The sequence below is a fragment of the Labrus bergylta genome, chromosome 19 (genome assembly GCF_963930695.1).
Source record: "Labrus bergylta chromosome 19, fLabBer1.1, whole genome shotgun sequence".
Taxonomy (NCBI): Eukaryota; Metazoa; Chordata; class Actinopteri; order Labriformes; family Labridae; genus Labrus; species Labrus bergylta.
In genome coordinates, this window is record NC_089213.1 from 21751697 (window position 1) to 21774196 (window position 22500).

General features: G+C 43.0%; 1 protein-coding gene across 1 annotated transcript in view; it reads left to right on the forward strand.

Annotated features, from left to right (window-relative positions):
• The window catches only part of jarid2b (jumonji and AT-rich interaction domain containing 2b), a 107925-nt gene that overhangs the window by 67923 nt on the left and 17502 nt on the right, over positions 1-22500 (forward strand). The window contains exons 4-6 of the mRNA XM_065948151.1: positions 7277-7503; positions 17505-17726; positions 21199-21443. Coding sequence (XP_065804223.1) covers positions 7277-7503; positions 17505-17726; positions 21199-21443 — 694 coding nt within the window. The remainder of the gene's footprint in view (positions 1-7276; positions 7504-17504; positions 17727-21198; positions 21444-22500) is intronic.

Sequence of the window (22500 nt, forward strand, 5' to 3'; positions counted from 1 at the left end):
AGAAGTGGGGGGGGGAGGTGGGTTAAAAGCCAAGGTTGTATTTAAATATGAGCGCAGATCCTTGCTTTATCTTTAATCTCAAATGAATATCAGGCTTATTGTGAAGCATATAGCTGCCACAGCTGGATTGGAACAGGCACACGTGCATGCACACTATCACACCTCTGACTCACACTCACATTTGTCTTGTTGTCAACACACAGCAGTTGAGCCTTAAAACCACAAGCTGAAAAGTATACAGAAACACTACAGTATATACATTCCTCTCATGGTTATTAAGGCCTGTTCCACTTGGCTTCTATACGTGTACATTTCAGTCCTGCATGGTGAGTAATCGCTGGACTTCTGTGGGGTATATTTGTCCGCTCAGCAGCCCGAGGGCTGCCGGCTCATTGACTGATGACGCTGTTTATTTCTGTTTGCTGTGCACATGCTCAGTGTGTGTGTGACTTGGGGGTCTTTGCAGGGGCTGTTTGCATATGTGAAGGTCGTAAGGTCAGTGGGCGAGGTCACAGCGGTGCTGCACTTCTTCTAAATGTATTGAGACAGAAAAGCAATAAACACTTTGAGTTAGTGTTTAGTTACGGGTGTTTACATCGGCCACACATCATCCGTTTCATGGTTTGTGTTGGGAAAGTGGCAAAAAAAAAAAAGGTTGTGCAAACTTGGGTTGTTTCTCAGTACAGGCCAAAAAGGATGATTCATTTTTGGTCATTTTAAACAAATTCTAAAAGCTCCTAAATTATGCAAACAACATAGACAGTGAATTAAATCCCTGTTAAATGTTCCTCAAGAAAATGTAAGTATACATGAGCATTCTTGCAGCTTTGTGTGATGGTACACATGCTTAAATGCTCGTATTAGCACATACACATGGTGTCAATAACAGTGTGATCACTGTGCATACACACAGTTCTTGTCACTCATTTATCAGCTGATGGATTTGATCTGAACAAATGTCGGGAAACACAAACATTCCCTGTGTATAAACATTGATATGCTTTACCCTCTTATGCACGCAAACATTCCATCTATGTCGCTTGGATATGGGACAAGGTGGACTAAAGCAAACACAAGCATACACACCGCAACATGCGCGCGCGCGCACGCACACACACACACACACACACACACAGAGTGCACACACTGACAGAGCCAGCTGCAGAGAGGTAGGCTTTTATCAGCACCATGTGGGCCATCTGGAGCCAATTAATACAGCCCCTAAGGTACAGACTCTGGATCAGTGCTCTGCTCCTCGCACAATAACCTTTACCACAGGAGGGGGGGGGGCATGACGTCTGACTCAAAAGCAAGCAAGCCTGCATGCTAACATCTATCAAACCTGAGTGACACTGCAGACAAACTCAAAGCCATGTTTACTCAGAGACTAAGAACTTCCAGCAAACATTTACATTTCTTATAAATCTTGAGGATTCCTTGTTGTGGTAGGGATGTGATTACTGAGACATATTAAAATTACACAGTTATTTAACCATGAATCATTTCTGTAAGTCAGTTGTCTGTTTGTTATATCATTTGGTAACTCTAAGTTAGTCCAAACACAAAGAATTATAAAGCTGACGTAGCATAATGGCTCTTGGTTTCCTCTTCTCATTTGCTTTCTTGTGGTATGTTTTGCATTTTGGAAAATGATGCAAATGATATAAACAACTATTTTGTTATTAGTTATGTATTTTATGGCATCCTTTGTGGTGGTTGGTATCCAAGGAACTTCAATGTATCAAGTGTGTGTTACTAGGGCTTTTAAAAGTCACATGCTGACACATTGGCACAAATCAACACAGAGACTATCAGCTCAGGTTCCACTCGCCAGCCTTCTCCAGGTATCCGGTTACAGAGGTAGAGCAGAGGCGTCTGAAACCGAAGCACACACACCTAGCAGCACTCATCAAAGCCAGAGGCTCCCCTGTGGACGACCAAGACATCGTTTAGAAAAGGGACTGAGTGTCCAGTATGTGACCACAGACACACACGTCATTTAACAAGCTCTCACGTTAAGCCGCTCAGTTTCTCAGTGTGTCATTCCATCTACTTGTTCTGATGCTATATTTATTGTAAAATAAACTGCAGACGTCTAGCTAGAGGTGACTTAAACTGTAGGAACAAGAAGAGCTAGATTCACTCAGGAGCTTAAACAAATTACAAATCATTACTAAATCATGCGAGGAATAACAAATGAGCGATTCAAAACAATGCTCCTAAGTAGTCTAAACACTGTTTGTATCTGTTGATTTGTCTCCTCTGCTGCTCTAAACTGCTGCTCGTAACTTGTTAATATCGGACTCCATCCATCAATATTTAATAACAAGAAAAAGAGAGATGCTGATACACTGAGCTAACAGCTTATTCCATAAATCAAACATGCATGGGAGGCCGCTTTCCCAACAATCAGTCCTGCCTAATTGGCATTTAAGGAATTTTTCTTCAACTATCTTTAAGTGCTGTATGCACAAACGAGTCGCTGTGCGGGGTTAATAAATCAGCTGTTGTCAGCTCTACACACAAACACTAATTTTGCTTAGTCATCGTTTTTCTTTCACTGTGCAATTTGCTGATGGCTTTGGCTGTGACAGTAAATGAGTTGAAGGAGGTTTGTGATTATCATTGACCGAGTGTGAGGGAGAAATTCTGTTGTTGCTGGTTTCCATACACTCACAAAGTAAGTGAGGGTCAGCACTCCATGAGCTCAGTGACACCTCAGAAGGGTGGATGCTTGTTGTCGTACCCGTAACATATTGTGATACGACTCTGTGGAGACCGGTTCCTATGGAGACGGCCGTCACTGGAATGGTATTTGATGTGGAGGAGAGGTCGAAGTCACCGCTTCTTCTTTGATTGACAGGGTCCATGTGCATGTGTGGAGGTATACGTCACCCATCCCATTCATCCCCAACCTTTGTCCCATTCTAATTCATTTTACATGTTAGTGAAATCACATACTATAACCCTTTATTCTCTCCCTCTCTTCTTCCTCCTTTTTGCCCTCTTTTCCCAGGATTGCTGCATGGCATGATTGTCGTATTTTCTCCCTCTGTCTCTCTCAGAGATAATCAATGCTCTAGCAGTCATGCTGGCATGTGTAATATTAGACATTAGAGCCGCCCTTTGAAGGGATAGACAGTTGTGGGGGGGGGGGGAGCAGGGAGAAAAAAAATGGAGGGAGGAAAGAGATGGATGAAAGGTGGATTAGAAAGGGATGAATGGGGACATCCTGCTGTAATCTCTTTGCTGTTTCTCCCTCTATCAGATCTCTGTTTCCTCTATTCCCTAACTGTGTCTCACAGGCTCTCCCCTCGTTCTCCTGCAATCTGGGCAATCAGGCTTATTTTTGTTTTTTTACTTATGTAAGCCTCACTCATATACCTACACGGCACCGTACCAATGAGTATTTTATAGTTCAACACAATGGGGAACATGATGTACTCTGTCTTAGACGCACACACCTTTACACACACACTTACACAGGCTGCAGCCCTCCTCTGGGCAGACAGAGGGCTACATCAGAGGCTCATGTTACCACTCAGCTTTTAGCGCAGTGGCTGCACTTACTAGAGCAGTCATGTCATTGCAAATTGTTCCCATGCTGATTTCTCAATATTTACCTCTTCCTCTGTACTAAGTGTGTATGTATGTGAGTGTGTGTGTTCCCGCCGTACTCAAGCCTTTCTCTTCCAAGCTTTTCTACTCATTTCTTAATCCTCAAGATGTGGCTCAGCTGTGACACATCAGCAAACCTTTTGAGTTATTTTAATTGTTTGTAATGCGCTAATTCTCTTAACCCTTAAAGAGAATTCTTAAGAGAGAGAGAGAGTTGTCTATCATCTGTATAAATACAATCCCTTTTTGCTGAAGTATTAGTTTTCAAAATCTAAAAAGAAATGGTTTTATTTATTATTCTCCTGCTCCAGGCGTTATCAAATCACCAGTGAATCATATCTGTTTTTTTTTATCTCTGCACTTATTTTCAGCATACAGAAAGAGAAAGGAGATGACAACTGATTTATCCTAGAGAAATATAAATTCACATTCTTTGGGAAAGGCCCTCCCAGCATATCGTCCATGCTAGTTAATAGTTAACAGATAACAGAGCATTGTCTGCTGAAAACCTGGAGGCTTCTCTAAAGTCTAGACAGGATGTAGTAAGCACCAGGCATTATTAGCTCATCTGTCTCTGTCCCCATTCGTTTACGCTTCTGTTGCCTGTTTGTTTTCTGTGTGTGTCACTTCTCTCTCTCTCTCTCTCTCTCTCTCTCTCTCTCTCTCTCTCTCTCTCTCTCTCTCTCTCTCTCTCTCTCTCTCTCTCTCTCTCTCTAAGCTGTTAGATTGAATCCTATTCATCTAAAACTAGAGCAATACAACTGTCCAGGGTTTAGCTTACCAAAGAGGCTTTCACTGAGAGCTCAGTCTCTCCTCGGCCTAATATTTAGAAAGTGTTCAGAGCGCTGCTCAGTCTGCATCCCTCCACTCTGCCATATTAAACTGCACATGACTGTATTTAGAAGAGAAGAGAGCAGCACAGGTTTTTGTGGATGGATACACATTTGAACTGTGCATTAGCGTAGCAGGAGACCCAAAGTCATACATAAGTCTTTAACATGGTCATGACAATGTCAATCCCGACTTGTCAGATGCAGCGGTTTTGGGTCTGTTGCCCTTGCTTTAAAGAAGGACAAATTTAGGACAAGTCTGTTTAGACTCAAATTAAAGCAGTCAAGTAAGCAATACCATATAAGCAACATCCTTTTCTACTTTTAAAATATAGCTGACTGACAGACATTTCAAGTCCAAATTCAAAAGTTCAGCACCAGAAGTAGTTGATTAGGGAAGAAAAAAAAAGGGAGAGAGTGTTGTTTGCATTGACAAAAGTAATCATGTATACTCGTTAAGTAACCATAACATAACTGAAGAAAAATGTTTTTCACATGTAGAGGCTTTTAAAGGTGGAGGGAAAAAAATCCCAATCAATGCAGTGGCATGTAAATGGCTAACGCTACAATGACTGCACGCTCTCGCTCTCTTCCCTCCCACTCTCCCTTAACACATCTTCATATCACACACTCTGTCTTACTCAGTGTTTCAGTCACGCAAAAACCTCCCCGCTTCCAGCTTCCCTCTGCACTTCAGCCTCCCAACGGCCCTCTCTCCCCCCTCTCTCCATCAATTCATCTCACTCTCTGGCTTGGGCCTCATCCGTTTCCATTCTCCTCTCTGCCAGTCTGCCCCCTGCACCCTTCATCATCCCTGGTGGCTATACAACCAACGTTTTGTAATATAGAAGGTGTGCATGCAGACTGAGGAAGTAATGTTTCACAAGGGCAAGGGCACACACGTTCTATGGCTTTGCTTGTGTGTGTATTTAGAAATGTCGTCACTTGTTTTTATGTAGGAGTCACTCCAGTCAGGCAACAACAAAAGGCCTGCCTTGTGGACACAAAGAGGATTGTGCTTTACATCTCACTCTTTTCTTTCTGGCTGTTTATTACACTCCAGATTAGTTTTTTTTTTTGTTGGAAGGCTCATGCACTTTTTTCCCCATAGATTATTGTATATGCTGCTTATGTATCTCAAGTCCATTTGTATCTTTTATTCTCTTCTACTTGGTAGACGACTCCCTTTACTTCCCCTTGACCTTCAATCTTTCGTTCTTTGTTGAATCTCAGTTTCCTTCGTTCATATGCCGCCGTTTCGCCCGATCTGTTCTCTTTCCTTGTTTTGCGGGTAAATCACAGCCTTGTGCAAAGTGACACCTGTCCCCATTGTGTTGTTGATCCTAGTGAACAGACATGTTCTTTGTTCTGTAATAACAGAGGAGAACAGTCCCTGCACACACCTAGCTGTTAACTAAATGCAGAAATGAGGCAGCACTATAATACCTTCATTCAGTACAATTAGTGATCCATCTTTTCACTGGTCGTACTCAAAGATGGTTTGTGTGTGTGTGGCGCAAGAAGGAGGGGCCAGAGAGGAGTATGATGGGTTTTTACTTTTTACTAGAAAATTGAGGCAAAATGTGTTTGTGTTAATTACTTCTAGCCTTTTTGTAGCCTCTCTTGATTGTAAACAAACGGAGACGTGTGCAAACCGATGTTTGCTCACTTTTGTTGCACCACCTCATGTTTAAAACGGAGCGCTTTGGCAACGTGCGTGCAATCGTCTCTCAATTCCTCACATATTGAGCCCTACACACGCGTCACGGCTGGAAATTGACACGTTTTGACACCACGCTGTTCTCTGATTGAAGTGTAATCGAAAACTATGCACCTTTACAGTGCCCCCAAATGCATTGTGGGTGTTCTCCAGACATGATCCTATCTTCCCCTTACTTCTATTCGATCCGCGGCAAATTGACAAATAATACCAGGATATCACATTCTTCTAAACATTTTAAGTGTAGCTGTCTCACACACAGACGCACACACAGCAGTACTAATCGATGAAAGTCACATGCTCGTTCATGTAGCCCCTGACAGTTCAGGATTTCTTTGTTTGTTTGTTTTGAGTGTGCTTGTAATGAGTTAGTGTGTTTGTGAGGGAGGCAATGTGACAAGTAAGTTGATTTGGCTTAGACATCCGCTTCTTTAATATTCTCCTCCTTACTTCGCGTTCGCTGACACACACTGTGATATAAAGAGAGAAGAGAGACGTGCAGAGAGGAAAGATGAGAGAGAGAGCCTCTTTGGTGTGCCACAGAGTGAAAGAAAGCACAAAGCAGAGGGGTAAAGAGGGGGCGATACAGTGAGGAAGAGTGAGAACGTTAAAAGAGAAAAAGTAAGATAAAGTAAAGTTGTCCGAAGACAGTGCCATACATTAGGTCCTTTACACTAACACTCCTGCTTTTGTGTCATGGATAGCTGAAATATCTTTCCCATAATGCCTAAAAGGAAAAATAGGGGCTAATTGGAGTTTAGTTGACTCTTGTAAAGGCACATTAACATGCAGATACACTGAAATCCACTTCTGCACATTCAAGAGGCCCTGGATTGACTTTTACACCTAATCACTGACTCATATGTGCACACACAAGAGCACACAAAGGTGATTAATTATTCATTAAAAACGATCTGGTTCTGCAACTCTACAGTAAAGCAATGGCCGCAGGGCCACAGTTTAAACCAAAAAAAAAAAGGGTTAGAGATTGTATGTGGGTTTCTGTCTTGTCATGTAGTGTTGATTTTAATGTGAACATGCTCATCTGTGATTAAATTTAAAAACATATCTGTAGCTTACTCTTCTTTTACATTTTTTTTCTACCCAGACCACGTCTGCAGGCGCAGAGGAAGTTCGCCCAGTCGCAGCCCAACTCTCCCAGCACTACGCCCGTCAAAGTGGCAGAGACGGGCAGCCTGAACACCACCGTCCTGGCCGCCGTGCCCTCCTCGTCCCTCTCGTCTCTCTCCTCCTCGTCCCTGTCCTCTTTCATCCAGGACCTGTCGAGGCGCAAGCCCAAGACGGAGGACTTCCTCACCTTCCTCTGCCTCCGAGGTAAGACGCAGCATTTTGAGATGTAGAGGAATTGGATATTTCTGGGTCCAGGACACGGTTCTAGACTTAAAAATCCAACTTGATATTTCCTCTGAGAGTGAGATAGTTTGCCTCTCATAAAGGTCTAGACTAGGGATACCTTCACACACAGCACAGATAAGATGCATACAAAAGCAGTTCAAGTGTACCCATCGAAAGTTTAGTTAAGTCAGGTTGTTGATCGCCCCACATCACTCACTCACTCACACACACAAAGCCACACACACATGCTCCAAATAACTGCTGTGTACTTGCTTGAGGCTAAGATTATCCTGCATTTCATCAGCTTACACATCCTCCCCTCCCACCTTTCAACAGCTGCCTGTCTCTTTAACACCCTTCACCATCACCCTCTCACACAGCAGCTGCGTGTGCGTGTGCGCGCGCGTGTGTGTGTGTGTGGCTTATTGGGAGTGTCCTAACAGGGAAAACTACTTTGGATAAATGCAGGAACTAGGGTGTTATCATGGAGTCATATTGACTGCTTGTGTACATGCGCTTAAATTAACCAAGCTAAACACACGGGAGCGAGACAATTCTCTCCCTCTGGAGTTAATGAAGGAGTCAAGTTAACCACAATTTCCCAGTTTGGGATCTGTAAAGTAATTCTGTTCTATTGAAAACAGAATATACCAATCACAACTGTTACACATATTGAACATGTTCCACATAATACACACCTTAAGTGATATGTGGAAAGACATAACAACACAATGATTTCTTAAATGTTGCTCTGAATTATCACAGAAAGTTCTGTTTTTTTTATATGCAGTTGCCTGTAAGTGTTCTTTAACATCATAAAAATTCTCATAATGTATAAGGAAATGTGTTGTTTTTCCCAGATTGGACATGGTGAGGCACATGGGTTTGTCAATTAGAAGAATCTACAACATAAACCTGTGTTTTAGGAGACTTGCTCACAAGATCCAAGACACTTTGAAGTCTGTCTTCAATCATCCTATTTCTCATGAAATATGAAAGAAGAGGCAGTGACACATTCAAGGCCTGAATAATAATAAAATGTTCAGGACCTTTTTTTCTGCTACAACCTTGACTGTGACTTCTCTTTCACTATCTCCGTTTCCTCCCTTTGTTGCGCACCCTACTCACCTTTTGCTTAAACATGTCCTCACAGCTGGAACGAACTCATTTGGTAGACAAAACGCCTCGCTTCAGATTAATTTGCTGTTATCGTTATTAACCTCTGCCCGCATTACAAAGTAGGCTGTAGATTCAAGGAGAGGCACATTTAGATTCAAGTCTGCTGGGATGTGGTGGCTATACGTTTCTATTCTGACTCCCGTTATGGAACATCGTTTTAACCTTCCAGGGCTCATTCAAGAATGTTTAAATGGCGGTGGCTCAAAGTGACTGCATGGAGCCTTCACTGAGAGTGGCTTTGATTTGCATATATAGGCCAAGATGTTACATGGGTTAATGATATAATGTCCCACATGCTTTGAAGTAGGGATTATTCTGAGTGCAGGGTGCTAAGCTAACCTCACCCTTAATGAGGTGTAGGTGGCTGGTCCTGGCTCAGTTTTGTCTGCTTTCACTTTATAATTAAGGTTTGGAGCGGGTGCTTTGCTGGCTGATTTCTGGTCTGCTCTCCTGTAATGTGGAGGCTAATTTTAGAGCTAGGCTTGCTAAGCTAACGATTCAATGGCTTTCCACTGGGCTTTTTTCCACTCTGCCGCTCCCTCTTTTACCGCGATATTTATAGACCTCTGTGTGTGTTTGTGTGTTAATGTGTGTGTTTGCTGTCCATTCTGCGAGGATGACATTTTCCTGTGCAGGCTCAGCTTCCCCCCCCCCCTTGGCCCCTTATATGACCCACATGTTAGGGACCCTTACCAAGAGAGGGACATGGGAGAATGTCAGCGCGGCCCTTGAGGTTGTGAGTCTCAGAAGTGTGTGTGTGTGTGTGTGTGTGTGTGTGTGTGTGTGTGTGTGTGTGTGTGTGTGTGTGTGTGTGTGTGTGTGTGTGTGTGTGTGTGTGTGTGTGTGTGTGTGTGTGTGTGTGTGTGTGTGTGTGTGTGTGTGTGTGTGTGTGTGTGTGTGTGTGTGTGTGTGTGTGTGTGTGTGTGTGTGTGTGTGTGTGTGTGTCACACCAGGACAGCCGTGTTAGCCTGGTTAATCTTTTCAAAGGGACTGCAGTCTTTGATATCGTCTGAAACCCACAATCCCCTTTAACTTTCTGATGCATGTCTCTGTTGATCTGACCATCACACACATTAGGCTTCTTCATGTCTGTCACTAAAAGGCCTCCGACAGGATCTCTAGCGACATTATTAACATCTTAAATCTATCATCCTCCTTGATCCGCTCTGCTTTTTAATTTGATTTGGACTTAAATCTCCATTCACAAAGGTTTATGAACTTTATTTTCTACATTTAAAACCCTGTCATTAGTGCTTTCTGGGATCTGCCTCAGGTCAAACGTTCACAACGTGTAAACACCCCCCGCCCTCCTCCCCCCCCCCCCCCCCCCACACACCCTCTGCGGCATTTGCTTAGTTTCTCTGGCAAACATTACACATCCACTCCAAAGGCTTCTATGCATCACTCATTCTTGACAGCTACATTAAAGCACTTTTGAAGTTGAAGGATTTGAGGTGCTAAAGTGTGTTAAAAAAAGAAACAAATTGTATGAAGTAGGACTCATGTGTCACTCTGTATCGTGACTCTATAACTAAGTTTTCCTTCATTTTGAAAGCCACTCGTGCTTTACGAGTTGCTAACTGATAACACTGTATTCTTCTGGGATTTCTATTCCCTTTGATAATGAACCGGCTCGCTGCTGCTGCTGGTGATGTTGGTGTTGTTGCTGCATCTAAGGAACAGTTATTTTTAATCCCTGCAGGGGGGAGCAAGGGGTGCCAGATTATTCTGATGCAATGTGGGAGTAACTGGACAGAAAAGTGAAAAACAAGATTTTTTTTTTTTGTATTACTTTATACTGTCATCATGTCTTAACATACACTACACATATTTTATATTCAACATAAGGATGACAATATTTTACATTTTCACAAGTGGTGTGGTGTCAAAAAGGTTGTGTCCCCCCAGTGATGTGGAAATTCTAAAAATAACACTTACAATACAGAAACATGTATTACAGTTTGTTTGAAGTAGCTTAAAGTAAAACTGAGGGAGCTTGGATCTGTGTTACATAAATTCATAAATGTTTCCCTCCATCAAGGTTTTCTTCCCTTTCTCTACGATATTTAACATCTTTAGGAAGGGCAAACAAACAAATTAAATTAAAAGAAAGAGAAGAAGAGTCAAAGGAGAAAGAAAACCAAAAAAAAACAAGATTTCTAGATGTCTACTGTATACGGAGAGTGATGCACACCATGTATACTCACCACCCACACTGTCTGGGGTTTTTTATATATTCTGTCTTTATTGTACAGCTCATCTTTTTCTCTTGCACACACACACACACACCCTCAGTCGAGTGCTCGCTCCCTGCCTGTGTTCACAGAATGGTGTTTATGTGTGGTCCAGGCCTGTAGTTGGGCTGTTTATATCCATGGAGAAAGCCATTTGGGCGGTAGCCAGACAGTCTGCCTCTGGCTCTGTCTGCCTCTGGTTACCAGCGCTGCTGCTGCTGGCAGGGGGGGGGGGGTGGGGGCAGCACTGAGAGGAGCAGAAAGAAGTAATAGATTCAGGCTGAAGCGCTCAATGATGGTCTGCTCCAGGTTTTCAAAAGACCTTTAAAGGGTTTCAAATACAGTTTAAAAACGTGCAGCGATAAACTGTGTGCATTTTATAGAGCTGTTACTGTGTGAAGTTGGCTGTCAATGTGGCACACATACACGCCTACACACACACTGACATAGATGAGATAAGAGTAGATTAGGAAGCAAATGAACAACTGCCAGCACACACTCCTGGAAATGAGTCTCTTACATAACACTCGTTTCCAGGAACGTGAATTCTCCTTTTATTGTTTTGTGTTTCTTTATGTGCCACTTTATATGTGCACCTATGCTGCGTTTAGCTCAATATCTTCTGAGCTTTAAGTTGAGTCTCCTGCGGGTTCAGTGAGTCCAATTCCCCTCTCCCTCTGCTTATATAACCTCCTGTCCCTGCCCCAGTGAACCCATGACCTCTAATCCTCGTACCTGATAACACGTGATACAAACGTGGACTTTTCACATCTGTTTGTGAAAGAAATTACTGCCAATCTACAATTCACTTAGCAGACGCTTTTCTCCAAAGCGACGTACATCAGAGAGTAAGTACAACACAAGCAAGGATCTAGAAAAAAGAGAACAATGTCAGTAAGAGCAAACAATCAGCTTTGAGTCTGATTGGACACACAGGTGCTGACAGGAAGTGACCAGAGGCAAAGCACAACATTGAGGGCAGTTCTTGAGAGCTCTAATCAGTATAGAAACCATCTTATAAGTCATTGTTATCAAACAAAAACCATCGTCATTACCATCATCATCATCAATAATATGGAGACCATCATCATTAAGTTAGTAGGTATTCATGAAAGAGCTGGGTCTTTAGCTTTTTCTTAAAGGTGCAGAGGGACTCTGCAGATCCAATGGAGTTTGGAAGTTGATTCCACCACCGGGGGGCGACAGAGGAGAAGAGTCTAGTCAGAGACTTAGGACCCTGTTGTGAAGGTTGGATCAGACGCCTTTCATTGGCAGAGCGTAGTGGATCTAATGGATTTCACTTGGGACCGTCAACTAAATTAGCTAGATTTGATTATTGTTTGATGGTATTTTTATTTTCTGAGCATCTCGCTTAACTAGAAGCGCACTCTCACTCTGGGGAATTGGATTTGTAGTCCGACAGCTACTCATGCACCTCTGAAGTGCGTTGCTGCTGTGACAGCTGAATTTCCCTCAGGGATACAGTACTTTTCTCACTCTCTAATGTGCGATCGGCGTTTGATTAGAACCTGGAAACAGTTTGAGTTGTGAGTCTCTCTTGTCGCTGTCTCTGCTTTGCAGAAGTTGGACGCACAACGCTCACTTATTCTCCTCTGAGAGAAGAGTTGCTGTTTGTGGGGTTAATGGTTTCTGCTGACATCAAGGAATGTCAATGGAGAAGTAATCCCTAATCCCCTCTCTGTCTTTCTCTCCTTGTGTTTCTCCTCTTGAGAGATAACTTTTTCCTCTCCACACAAGAGGCCCCAGATTTATCTCCTTATTCTGACCTTCCCCTAAAAACATCTTTGTGAGAAAAAATAAAAAAAACATGCAGCGTTTTAGTCACAAGTCAGCAGCACGTCCACGTGTCCCCGCCGCAGCTAAAGCCTCCTGATTGACTATTTTAATTGTCCTCATTGTTTCACTTCCAGTTAAGGGGACAAAAGATGGGCATAGCCAGAGAATAGAGGGTTTGTAATTATGCCCCCCACACCACACCACACCCCCCTCCCCCCAACCCATGAGCCCTGTTTAAAAATGACAATCCTAATAGACTCTTTCAGACCTAATTATGATTTGTCTGTGGTTGGAATGAGGCGGATGAAAAGAGGATGTAATTGGGGGATTGGGCTCAATCTCTGTTGGAGGTCTTAAAGAAGAACTGAGATGTGTTTTTTTTTTGTTTTTTTTACATGTGTGTACATGTGTAGGATCTGGTGCATTTGGGGCCTAGTCTGGATGCAAGTGGTCAGTATTGGAGAACTAGACCTGCTTGGCAGACCAGTTCAGTCTGTCCTTAAACTTTTTCATATTGGACTCCTGAAAATATTGACTGTTGTCACATCTTTATCCTCTACATCAGTGGTTCCCAAACTGGGGTCTGGGCGGACTAGGGGGGGCGCCAAAGAGCTGAGGGGTCGCAAGGCTTTGTCAGCTTAGAGGTTGTCAAATTTAGATTTTGCACTGCTTTACATCTTTCTCACTCTGCCCCATTTCTTTAACTCTCTTCAGCAGTATCATTTCTAATCATAATTCTGACCAACTTGTTTTAAATACATCCTGAAACCTTCCCCGCCATCCAGGACAGAACTACTGTAAAGGCACAAGCACACTTCTTCGCCGTAAATTTGAATGTTTTCATCTCCTCTTCCCCTGCACCCCTAAGCAAACACACTCTCCTCCCTCCGTTTCTGCCCCTGTGGTCTGTTTGCCATTGGCCTTGTGACCTCTGATCAGAGCAGTAAATTACAGCCATTTAGCTAATGAAGCAGGTCATTAGAAGCTGATTGGCCCTGTGTGTGTGTGTGTGTGTGTGTGCGCCTCCTCGGTATATTTGTTTGGTCTAAGCGAGGAGCGCTTGCTCTGCCGCCAAGATAAACGACATGTCCGTGCGGTGTGTTTGTTCTTTTGCGTGCAAGTGTATTTGTGTTTTTTTTTGTATCTGTTGGTTTGTTTGTGTGCTGCAGTCAGCTGACCTCTGAGGCTGGATCCATTGGTTTAAAGCCAGAAAATAGTGCTTCTGCTACACAGGTTCAACCACTTCTAATTGTGTTCATCCTACTTCATGCTGTATGCCAAGAAACCACAACATAAACACACACCGGGCACTGGATACAAGACCTTCCTAACACAAAAAATGATGTCAGAATCTACCCGCTGCCTGTGTAGAAACTCTCCTAACAATGTGGGTCACTGTGGATTATGTAAAAGCCATATTTCACTGTTGTTGTTGCAGTTATATTTCACCCTACAGACCTCCGTTAGAGACTCAAACGAGCAGGTAAAAATCTGCTGCCACCACAGATTTCTATTTCCCAGCAGCTCTCTGAGGAGATAATTAAAAACTGGCAGAGCCGCTGTATGAGAATTATGATCCAAGGCACAACAAGATTTGTTATTATCCCGCTCTATATATTTTTAGTGTTCGGGAAAAAAAAACGCTTTAATACGAGTATGTAATTCAAACAAAGCTTTCAAAATAAATGTGAAGTGACATGTAGTAACCACAGGGCTCCTGACTGGCCAATAATAGTTGTAGTTGCGCTTTAAAATGGAATTAATCTTGTATTCAAAGCTGTAGCTTATGCTTGAGAAATGTGTCATGATGATTTCAATAAGCTTACTTTTTAGGCCCTCATCACAAAGCATAAAGTAATCTGTCAAATCTTTGAAGTTGCTGATTTAATGCAGTTTGTTGGTGGTGAAGGAACATGGATTTTCTTTTACTCTCAAGGACTCCAACTTTTCTCTTCTCATTTGATCCCGTAGTTTGAGCTATTTAGAGGCCAATGCTTCAGTATTAGACAGCACAGTGGTGTGCATGGCACTGGTTAAGCCTTGCACTGTATCCTGTTCTTTGTCATAAGGAAAGCCTGGGCTTACACAGGGTGTCATTTCAGTACAGAGTGTAACCTCACACACATTTAAATATTTCAAAACTAAGCTTATTTTGTCCACTTACAGTTTACAGGCTGGTTACTTGCCAGTGAAGGTTACACAACATAGTTTATAGTGAAGCCTATCTGAGCATTTTCTCTCCAATCTAACACATTATGTCCAACAGGAAGACGTCATGAGGCTTGGCTGCCTGTTTCTAGTTCCCTCTGAATTACATATAGGTTATTTAATTTATACCAGTCTTTGAAAACTTAAATCCTTTTTGTTTCCTCTTCCCTTCTTCATCTCTATATTCTCATTAAGCCCCTTAATAATGTATCCAATGTGTTAAATGTAAGATGAGTGTTCAGCTCCTTCCACAACAAGTGCTGTAACTCAGTAATTGGCTTGGCTAATTCTTAATTCACTCTGTGTCATTTTAAGTACTCTGTGTAGCTTAATGCAGGCTAGTTACATTCAGCATATTTTCAGGGGCTTAACATTATTTTAATTGACTTATAATCATCATGCATTGCTTCTAATAAATGCACTTTAAACACATTGGGCTCCAAATGAGGTTTAAAAAAACCTCACTAGTTGCTCATGCTAAGCAACCGATTTTATTGAGGAATCGCAAATTTGTAAAAATCCAGTGTTTCCTTCTCGTAAATAGCCAGGCCTAATCAAACACATGGTGCTAACACGGATGTTATAACACTACATTCTCCAGTGAACAGTCAGTCAAGAAATGACAAACACTTTTTTTTTTACAATGCCTGAAAACCAACTAGAAATGGTTGGGTTGAATTCTGCAGACCATTCCCATCTTTCTCCAGTCAAACAGACATGTTCGTCCATTTTTCATTTCTTCTTCTTTGATTTCTAACTACATAGTTTTTATACTCACTCATTTGTATTGCTCATTGTTCACACTTTATGCATGAATATAAGAATAGTTCATATCGACACAATTCTTTTTTTGCATCTCTGCCTCTGCAAAGATGTGTAAAGTAGAAAAATCAACAAGTTGTTCCAAAAACTTGATTCAGTTTCAATTCAAAGCTGATGGGGTGCTTTGGGGTTGCTAGTTGATTAATGCAATGTTACAACAATGTTACAATTCACTTAGCAGACGCTTTTATCCAAAGCGACGTACTTCAGAGTGTAAGTACAACACTAATCCATTCATACACCGCCACCGAAGCAGAGGGAGCAATGCAGGGTTAAGTGTCTTGCCCAAGGACACATTGGACATGTCGCTCAGCTGGGGATCGAACCCTCGACCTTCCAGTTCAGAGGCAACAACTCTACCAACTGAGCCACAGCCGCCCAATGCAAGCCATTTTCCAAATCATTTAACCCTTACTTTGAGCTAAACGTCTTACTGTAACTTTGCCAAAATCACTTCTTTCTAACTCATATTTTGAGTGAATTTGATGATATGATCCTGTTTACAACTGTTGGTGTATGGAGTGCACACTACACTCCATAGAAACATTGTGAAATTGGCAATTGCAAACTCCAGTTGTTTTCCGTAAACTATACTTACAAACGAACACAATCACAGGTAAAGAATTAGATTTCTAGTCTCGTGTTCCATTAGGATTTAAGACTTCTGATGGTGTTTCATGAGTCCACTCCTGAGTGTTTATAGAATCACATCTCTGTCTGAACATATAGTGCCAGTCACCGCTGCACCACTCTTGGAGCCCGCCTTAGTTTTTACTTCATGCGTCCGTATGACTGAAGCAGCTGTTTGCACGCTGATTTATGAGTGCAACATTATGAGATTTAATAACATAGCTTTGGGCTTTACGACCCTTTTATGAGAGTGAGTGTGTATGTGTCTACATTGAGCTAACCGAGGTAACATTATAGGCTATCCACTGCCAAACACCATTCGCCTCCTTCCAACTCATATTGAGCTGGATTTCTCCGAGATGACAATGAAAGTGATTGAGTGTGACAGAAAAGGGAAGAGAGAGAGTGCAAGTTTATTTCTCCAATAGGAGGGGGGAGGGGGGGGGGGAGAGTGAGAGAGAGAGATTGACAGTAATCCTGTTTGGAAGAGTGAAAGCAGCAGATTTGGGATTAGCTCAGCAGTGACTCTTTGCTTTCCAAAATCACTCTTTTTAAAGAGTTAGATATTTGGGCGCGTTTACAGTATATATGTCTCAATGAAGCTGTCAAAAATAGTGAGACGGGCTGTTGTGCAGAGAAAAAATACTCTGCCTGAAGTTCTACCTTTTCAAGTGTTTCTTTGAGGATAGTGTGTGTGAATGTAACAATGGAGTCGCGATGTGAAGAGCAGTTTACAGAGCGTCAATGGGCCACCAACTGTGATAATAAGAGATGAAAAAAACAGCAGCACAATCGCTTTAGCAGCTCCTGTTTTCACGTTAATATCACATTTATATCTCAACACTTAAACATTGATGTTGACTCGGGTAATGTCGGAGACTAGCGTAAAGAGTGACTGATGTGTTTCCTCATTCATAGACAACTGGGGTCTCAAAAGAGGATCACATCTTAGGCATATATTTTGTTTGTGTTTTTATTGTTTTTCTTTGTTCAAATTGTAATTTTCCCCTTTCTTTTTCTTGCTTCCTCCCCCGACCTACCTCTTCATTATTCATCTCCCCCTCTCTCTGTCCCCCTTCTCCTCCTTTCCCTCCACCTCTCTGCACTCAGGTTCATCGGCCCTGCCCAGCAACATGGCCTACTTCGGAAGCTCCCAGGAGGAGGAGGACCTAGAGGATGATGAGGAGGAGGAAGAAGAGGAGGTGAGGAACGGAGGAGGAGGGATCCACTCTCACGGCGGGGGGAGTGTCAGCCAAGCCTCGGCCTCCTCCTCGTGCCACTCGACGCCCCGCAAGGGCAAACTTCCCGCCAGGCAGCCGCTCAATGGACACGGTAAGAAAAAGGGAAAAAGGGAAGTCTCAGGTTAATGTTTTTCCTTTATTTTCCTGAAGCTTCATGGGAAATGCAGTGATGTTGGAGCGAGAGGGTGTCATCATTTGAGCCACAGGGATGCTAGCTGTGTTTAGGAGAAGAGGATGAGAGAGAAAAAAGAGGTTCAGGTGTGCTATGAGCAGTATGAAGTGGTTGATGAGGACAGAGGAAAAGAAGAAGTAAAGGAGGGAAGATTTGTTGCACAAGTAGACAACTCAAGAGGAATGGAACAATCTATTTTGTAAAAGTCAAAGATGGAGAAATAAAACAGCAGGAGAGAAAAAGTTGGGCCAAACGGCGGCTCAGAGTGAGTCATGGGAGAGAGGACAGAGTCTTCAGTGCTCGTCTTCATGTGTGTGTGTGATTGTGTGTCTGAACGTGAAGCTATTTCCACTCGTGTTTTCCACTCACAGAGACTGGGGGGGGGGGGAGTCACATGGGACAGCAGAGCAGCACATCAACTCTTTCCACCCCAATTAACACATAGCTAGCTTAAGCCCTAACAAGGTGTTTATGCACATGCTGCAACAGCTGGCCGGGACCCTCGACACAGACTCGTGCACACAACTACACACACCATGCAGTGACAGCATACAAGCACCCTTTGGGGCAGATACACACTTGGATGAATGCACACACACACATACACACTTGTGTACAGTGTTTAGGGAATCTTAATAGAACAGTCTTATTCACAATCCCTAAATCGACGCCTCAAAATTATGAAAGCTGCAGAAATCTTTCTTATCAAGTCCTTTTTTTTTCTTCTCTTCTATCCAGGAATATAACATTGGATTATAGAGAGTCCTAAAAAGTCACACAGAAAATCAGACTTTCCAGTCTCTGTCTGTGGATTTAAATGGATAAGATGGAGTTTTTTTTCTTGCTGGGAGTAATGGAAACTTTTATTTATCTCACATAGTTTAAGTTTTTTGTTTTTTTTACAGAGCTTTAGAGAAACAGTTTTCCCTGGAGGCCCCTCCCTCTCTGGCAGACTTGATAGACATACAATCCTTCCGGTCAGGCGTTTCCACAACAAAACAAGGAGTGGATTTCATAGTTCCTACCTTTCCGGCCCTCCCTGACTCTTTCCCTCCCTCCCTCCCCCAGAAAGGTTCAAAAGGTGACCGCCTTGCTCAGCTTTTTCCTCGGTCATCCTCTCGTGTGGAATGTGGAGGAGGAGGAGGAGAGAAGGGGAGAGGAGAGAGTGCGAGACTGGTGGGATCATGAGAAGAAGAGGGAGAGATGTGCATGGCTCTGCTTGCACTGAACTACTGGAGAGCTGTGCTTAGCCTATCATAACACTAACATAGATCTATGTAGCTGCAGCTTTTAAACTGTACATTAATTGTACATTCAAAAGCTGTAGAATGAGCAGGAAACAGGAGGGATAGCCAGACCTGTTTGAACAAATCCAGGCTTGTTGTGTGCGTGAGGAGAGCTTAGTCTCTTTTCTTATCTGGTATACCAACACTGTTTGCAAAGCAGCCCGGCGCCTTCGCTGTGATATGCTAAATAAATAGATAAGAAGGAAATAGGTTGATATACTTTCTGTGGGACAAAAGAGATGATCGGGGTGAAGGACACTGAAACAGAGGTTTACATAGGGAGGTGTGCACACAAAGTCAAGACCGCGTCATTGCTCAAGTGCTGAGGCACTGTTTACGCTGTGTTTGCTATCAGGGCCAGACAAACACACACACACACACACACACACCTCAGGACATTTTGTGGTATTAAGGTTGGTGTCAAACGTGACACTTTCATATGCAGCCTGGACCACTCTTCAGCAGGAGCAGGGTTATATGGGCTCTTAAGGGAGAACGAGGGAGAAGGGGGAGGCAGAAATAGAATTAGTAAAGAGAAGAGAGAGAGAGAGAGAGAGAGAGAGAGAGAGATCCTATTCTGGGAGGTACAGTGAAGAGAGAGAAATAGGAAGGCACTACATTGTAGGCCATTCATCAGCAAGCAGTCCCCCTGAACTTCTCTCTCTCTCTCGCTCTCTTGCTCGGCCGAGTGCCATGTTGACATAGTTAAATTAAACAGCTTTTATTGGGCTCAGTTTCTTGCTTAGCTCACTCCTCAAAATGTCAGGATTTCTCTCATTTTTCATTGAGCCAGGGGCCCGGGAGACCTGCAGATGCTCGCTTGTGGTCATGAGGCGACACACACACACACACACACACACACACACACACATGCACTGATGCGCACAAATGTGTATTTTGTTTTCCTGCATGTGTACTGTAAATGCTTCATGTGTTTTGGCTCTGGCCTCCTGTCACTCTTTCCGTGCAGCCTGTTGATATTAAGACGCCATGAAACTTTAAATTGAGCCCCATAAAGGCTGAAGAGAGTGCTGTTTGTGCATGTATGCTAATTGCCTTGCTCCTTTTCAACTCGTTTAACGTCGTCCCCTGGGCTCGATGGAAGCTGAATCTATTTTGAACAGGTTCATTGACATGTGGCATAAAGGCGTTTTCATACACACCTTAAATCATGCATCATTTACTGATTGTGGGGCCGTATGTTTGCCAGAAGCCTGCCACTCTGATGTTTGTGTGGGCTTTTTCCACTTGGTCCTAGTGGTGTTCTGCCAGGGTTTTATAAGCCATGCTGCTCTACAGGGGGGTAGCTAGGCGTATTTGCAGTGGCATAGGTGGACGGTAGCCTGAAAAAGCACAGTATGCTATATTTCCTGTCTATGATATTTATGCTTTGCTACTTTTCAGTGACCTGCTAACTTTTCAGTGCCTTTTGTGTGTTTTACACATTAGAAATGTATACAGCACTGCTAAATGTACAAGCTATACTAAATGTGAACATAAACCATACACCAAAAGTATAGTAGGCTATATGAAAACAAGCCTGTTTCATATTGTACAAGCAGAAAGACAACTATAATCAGATAGCATCAATGATCACTGGAAAGAATAAGTACAACACTGCTACCTACTAATGCCCCATTATAGGTTGTTTACTAAAATTTACATTTCCAAAGACATGACATGTACTTTTATACTTTTTTTTATTTCTGAATGTGTCATATTTCAAAACCTTTTACAGCTTGTACAATTATATAAATGACATGTTTCCTCTTTTAACTTTTATTCCAGGAGCTACTTTCTGAGGCATTTAAAAGTTCTTTCCACACATTCTTGTTTGTCTTACAATTGAGTTCTAAACATCACAAGTCACGCTATAAAAGTCCCTGTGCTTTTTAGCTTGGACCTTTTAGGGCACTAAATAAAGTCCCTGGGACTTCCTTTTCCTCCTAAAGTCCAAAGTCTTGGGGATAGTTCCTACAGTGGAAACTAGCATATATAGCTAGCCACTTGAAGCTATTAATAGACTTTTACTGAAAATGTGATGGCCTCTTCTCCAGAAGAATGGTATTGTTAACCCTCTTGACACCCCTTTTTCTCTCCTCCAGTGTTCAACAGCCATGGTAAAGCAGGAACCAGGGAGAGTCCGAGGCCTAAGGCAGGAACTTACGGCAGGGATGCGCCTGCCCCACCACTGCCACCTCCCCCACCTCCGCCGCCGCCCCTCCTGAGAGAGCGCAGTGAGCGGGCGGAGGCACGGGAGCACCTGAGGGAGCAGCAGGCTTTGGCCAGCAGTCGCGGCTCGGCCAATGGGCTGCCTTCAAGAAGAGCGGCTGAGGAGCTACGCAAACAGGTACTGTTTCCTGCTTAATGGCCTGACAGGGATGAATGGTAGCATTTCTTTAGCTTCGGAAGGATAGCTTTGAAAATGTGGCAAGAGCGTGCAGGTAAAGTATTCTTCTACAGTGAAACTGAACGGTTTGCATTAGCTGGGGATATCCTGCAATATTTAGTTTTAACAGGCTCGAGGTTCAGCATTTTTGTTTGGCTATTACGCCTGTTTGAAATCTTCCCCTCTCTTGACTCTTCTTTTCATTTACCCATCTGCCACTTCCTCTTTTTATCTCCCCTTCAATGATGTCTCCTAACTACCCCTGGGCCCTTTTCTGTCCCTCCTCTACACTCTCTTTTATCGCTGGTTTCCTCCTTTGCATTGTGATCTCCATGCTCCTCCTTTTACTCCTCATCTCTCCTACATGCATTGTGTCTGGGAGAGTAATGATTGTGTTTTGGCCTGCCTGTGACTGCAGCTATATTTAGTAGAGCTGGCTGGGGGCTGTGAAAGCCTGCCACCTCCTCTGTAGCACTAAACAGGTTTCAAGGAAGCCCACAAAGTAAAGGAAGGAGAAGAGAATGAGGGAAGAGAGGATGGGTTTGGTCATTAAATTGGCATTCTTATGATCCTATCAGCTTGTCAGAGGGAATAATTAGCAGGGGGAAACCAATTTATTCTATCTTTTTCTCTCTTAGCTCCCCGATTGTCTTCATTTCCTCCCATAACTGTTACTTCCTTTCCATTCTTCCCTCTTTCCAAGTGTTGTTTTTGTTGTTGTAATCTGCTGCTGCCGATGCATACTCGGGCATATGCTTTTAGGTTTTTTTAAAGTGCTTTGAATTGTCCAGTCAAAACCAACAATGAATCTCAATGAGAGTGACTGCCTGCCAAGACAAACTTTAGCCTCACTTTACTCGCTGCTCTTTGTTCTCTCTCGCTCTTTTTTCAATTCACTGTTGGCACCCTGCATGATTCTTTTGACTCCCCACACGCTGAGTTTTTTTTTTCTCTCTCTCCTGGACTCCTTCACTCGTTCACTCTCCATGCTTCACTCTCTCGCTCTCTCTCTCTCTCT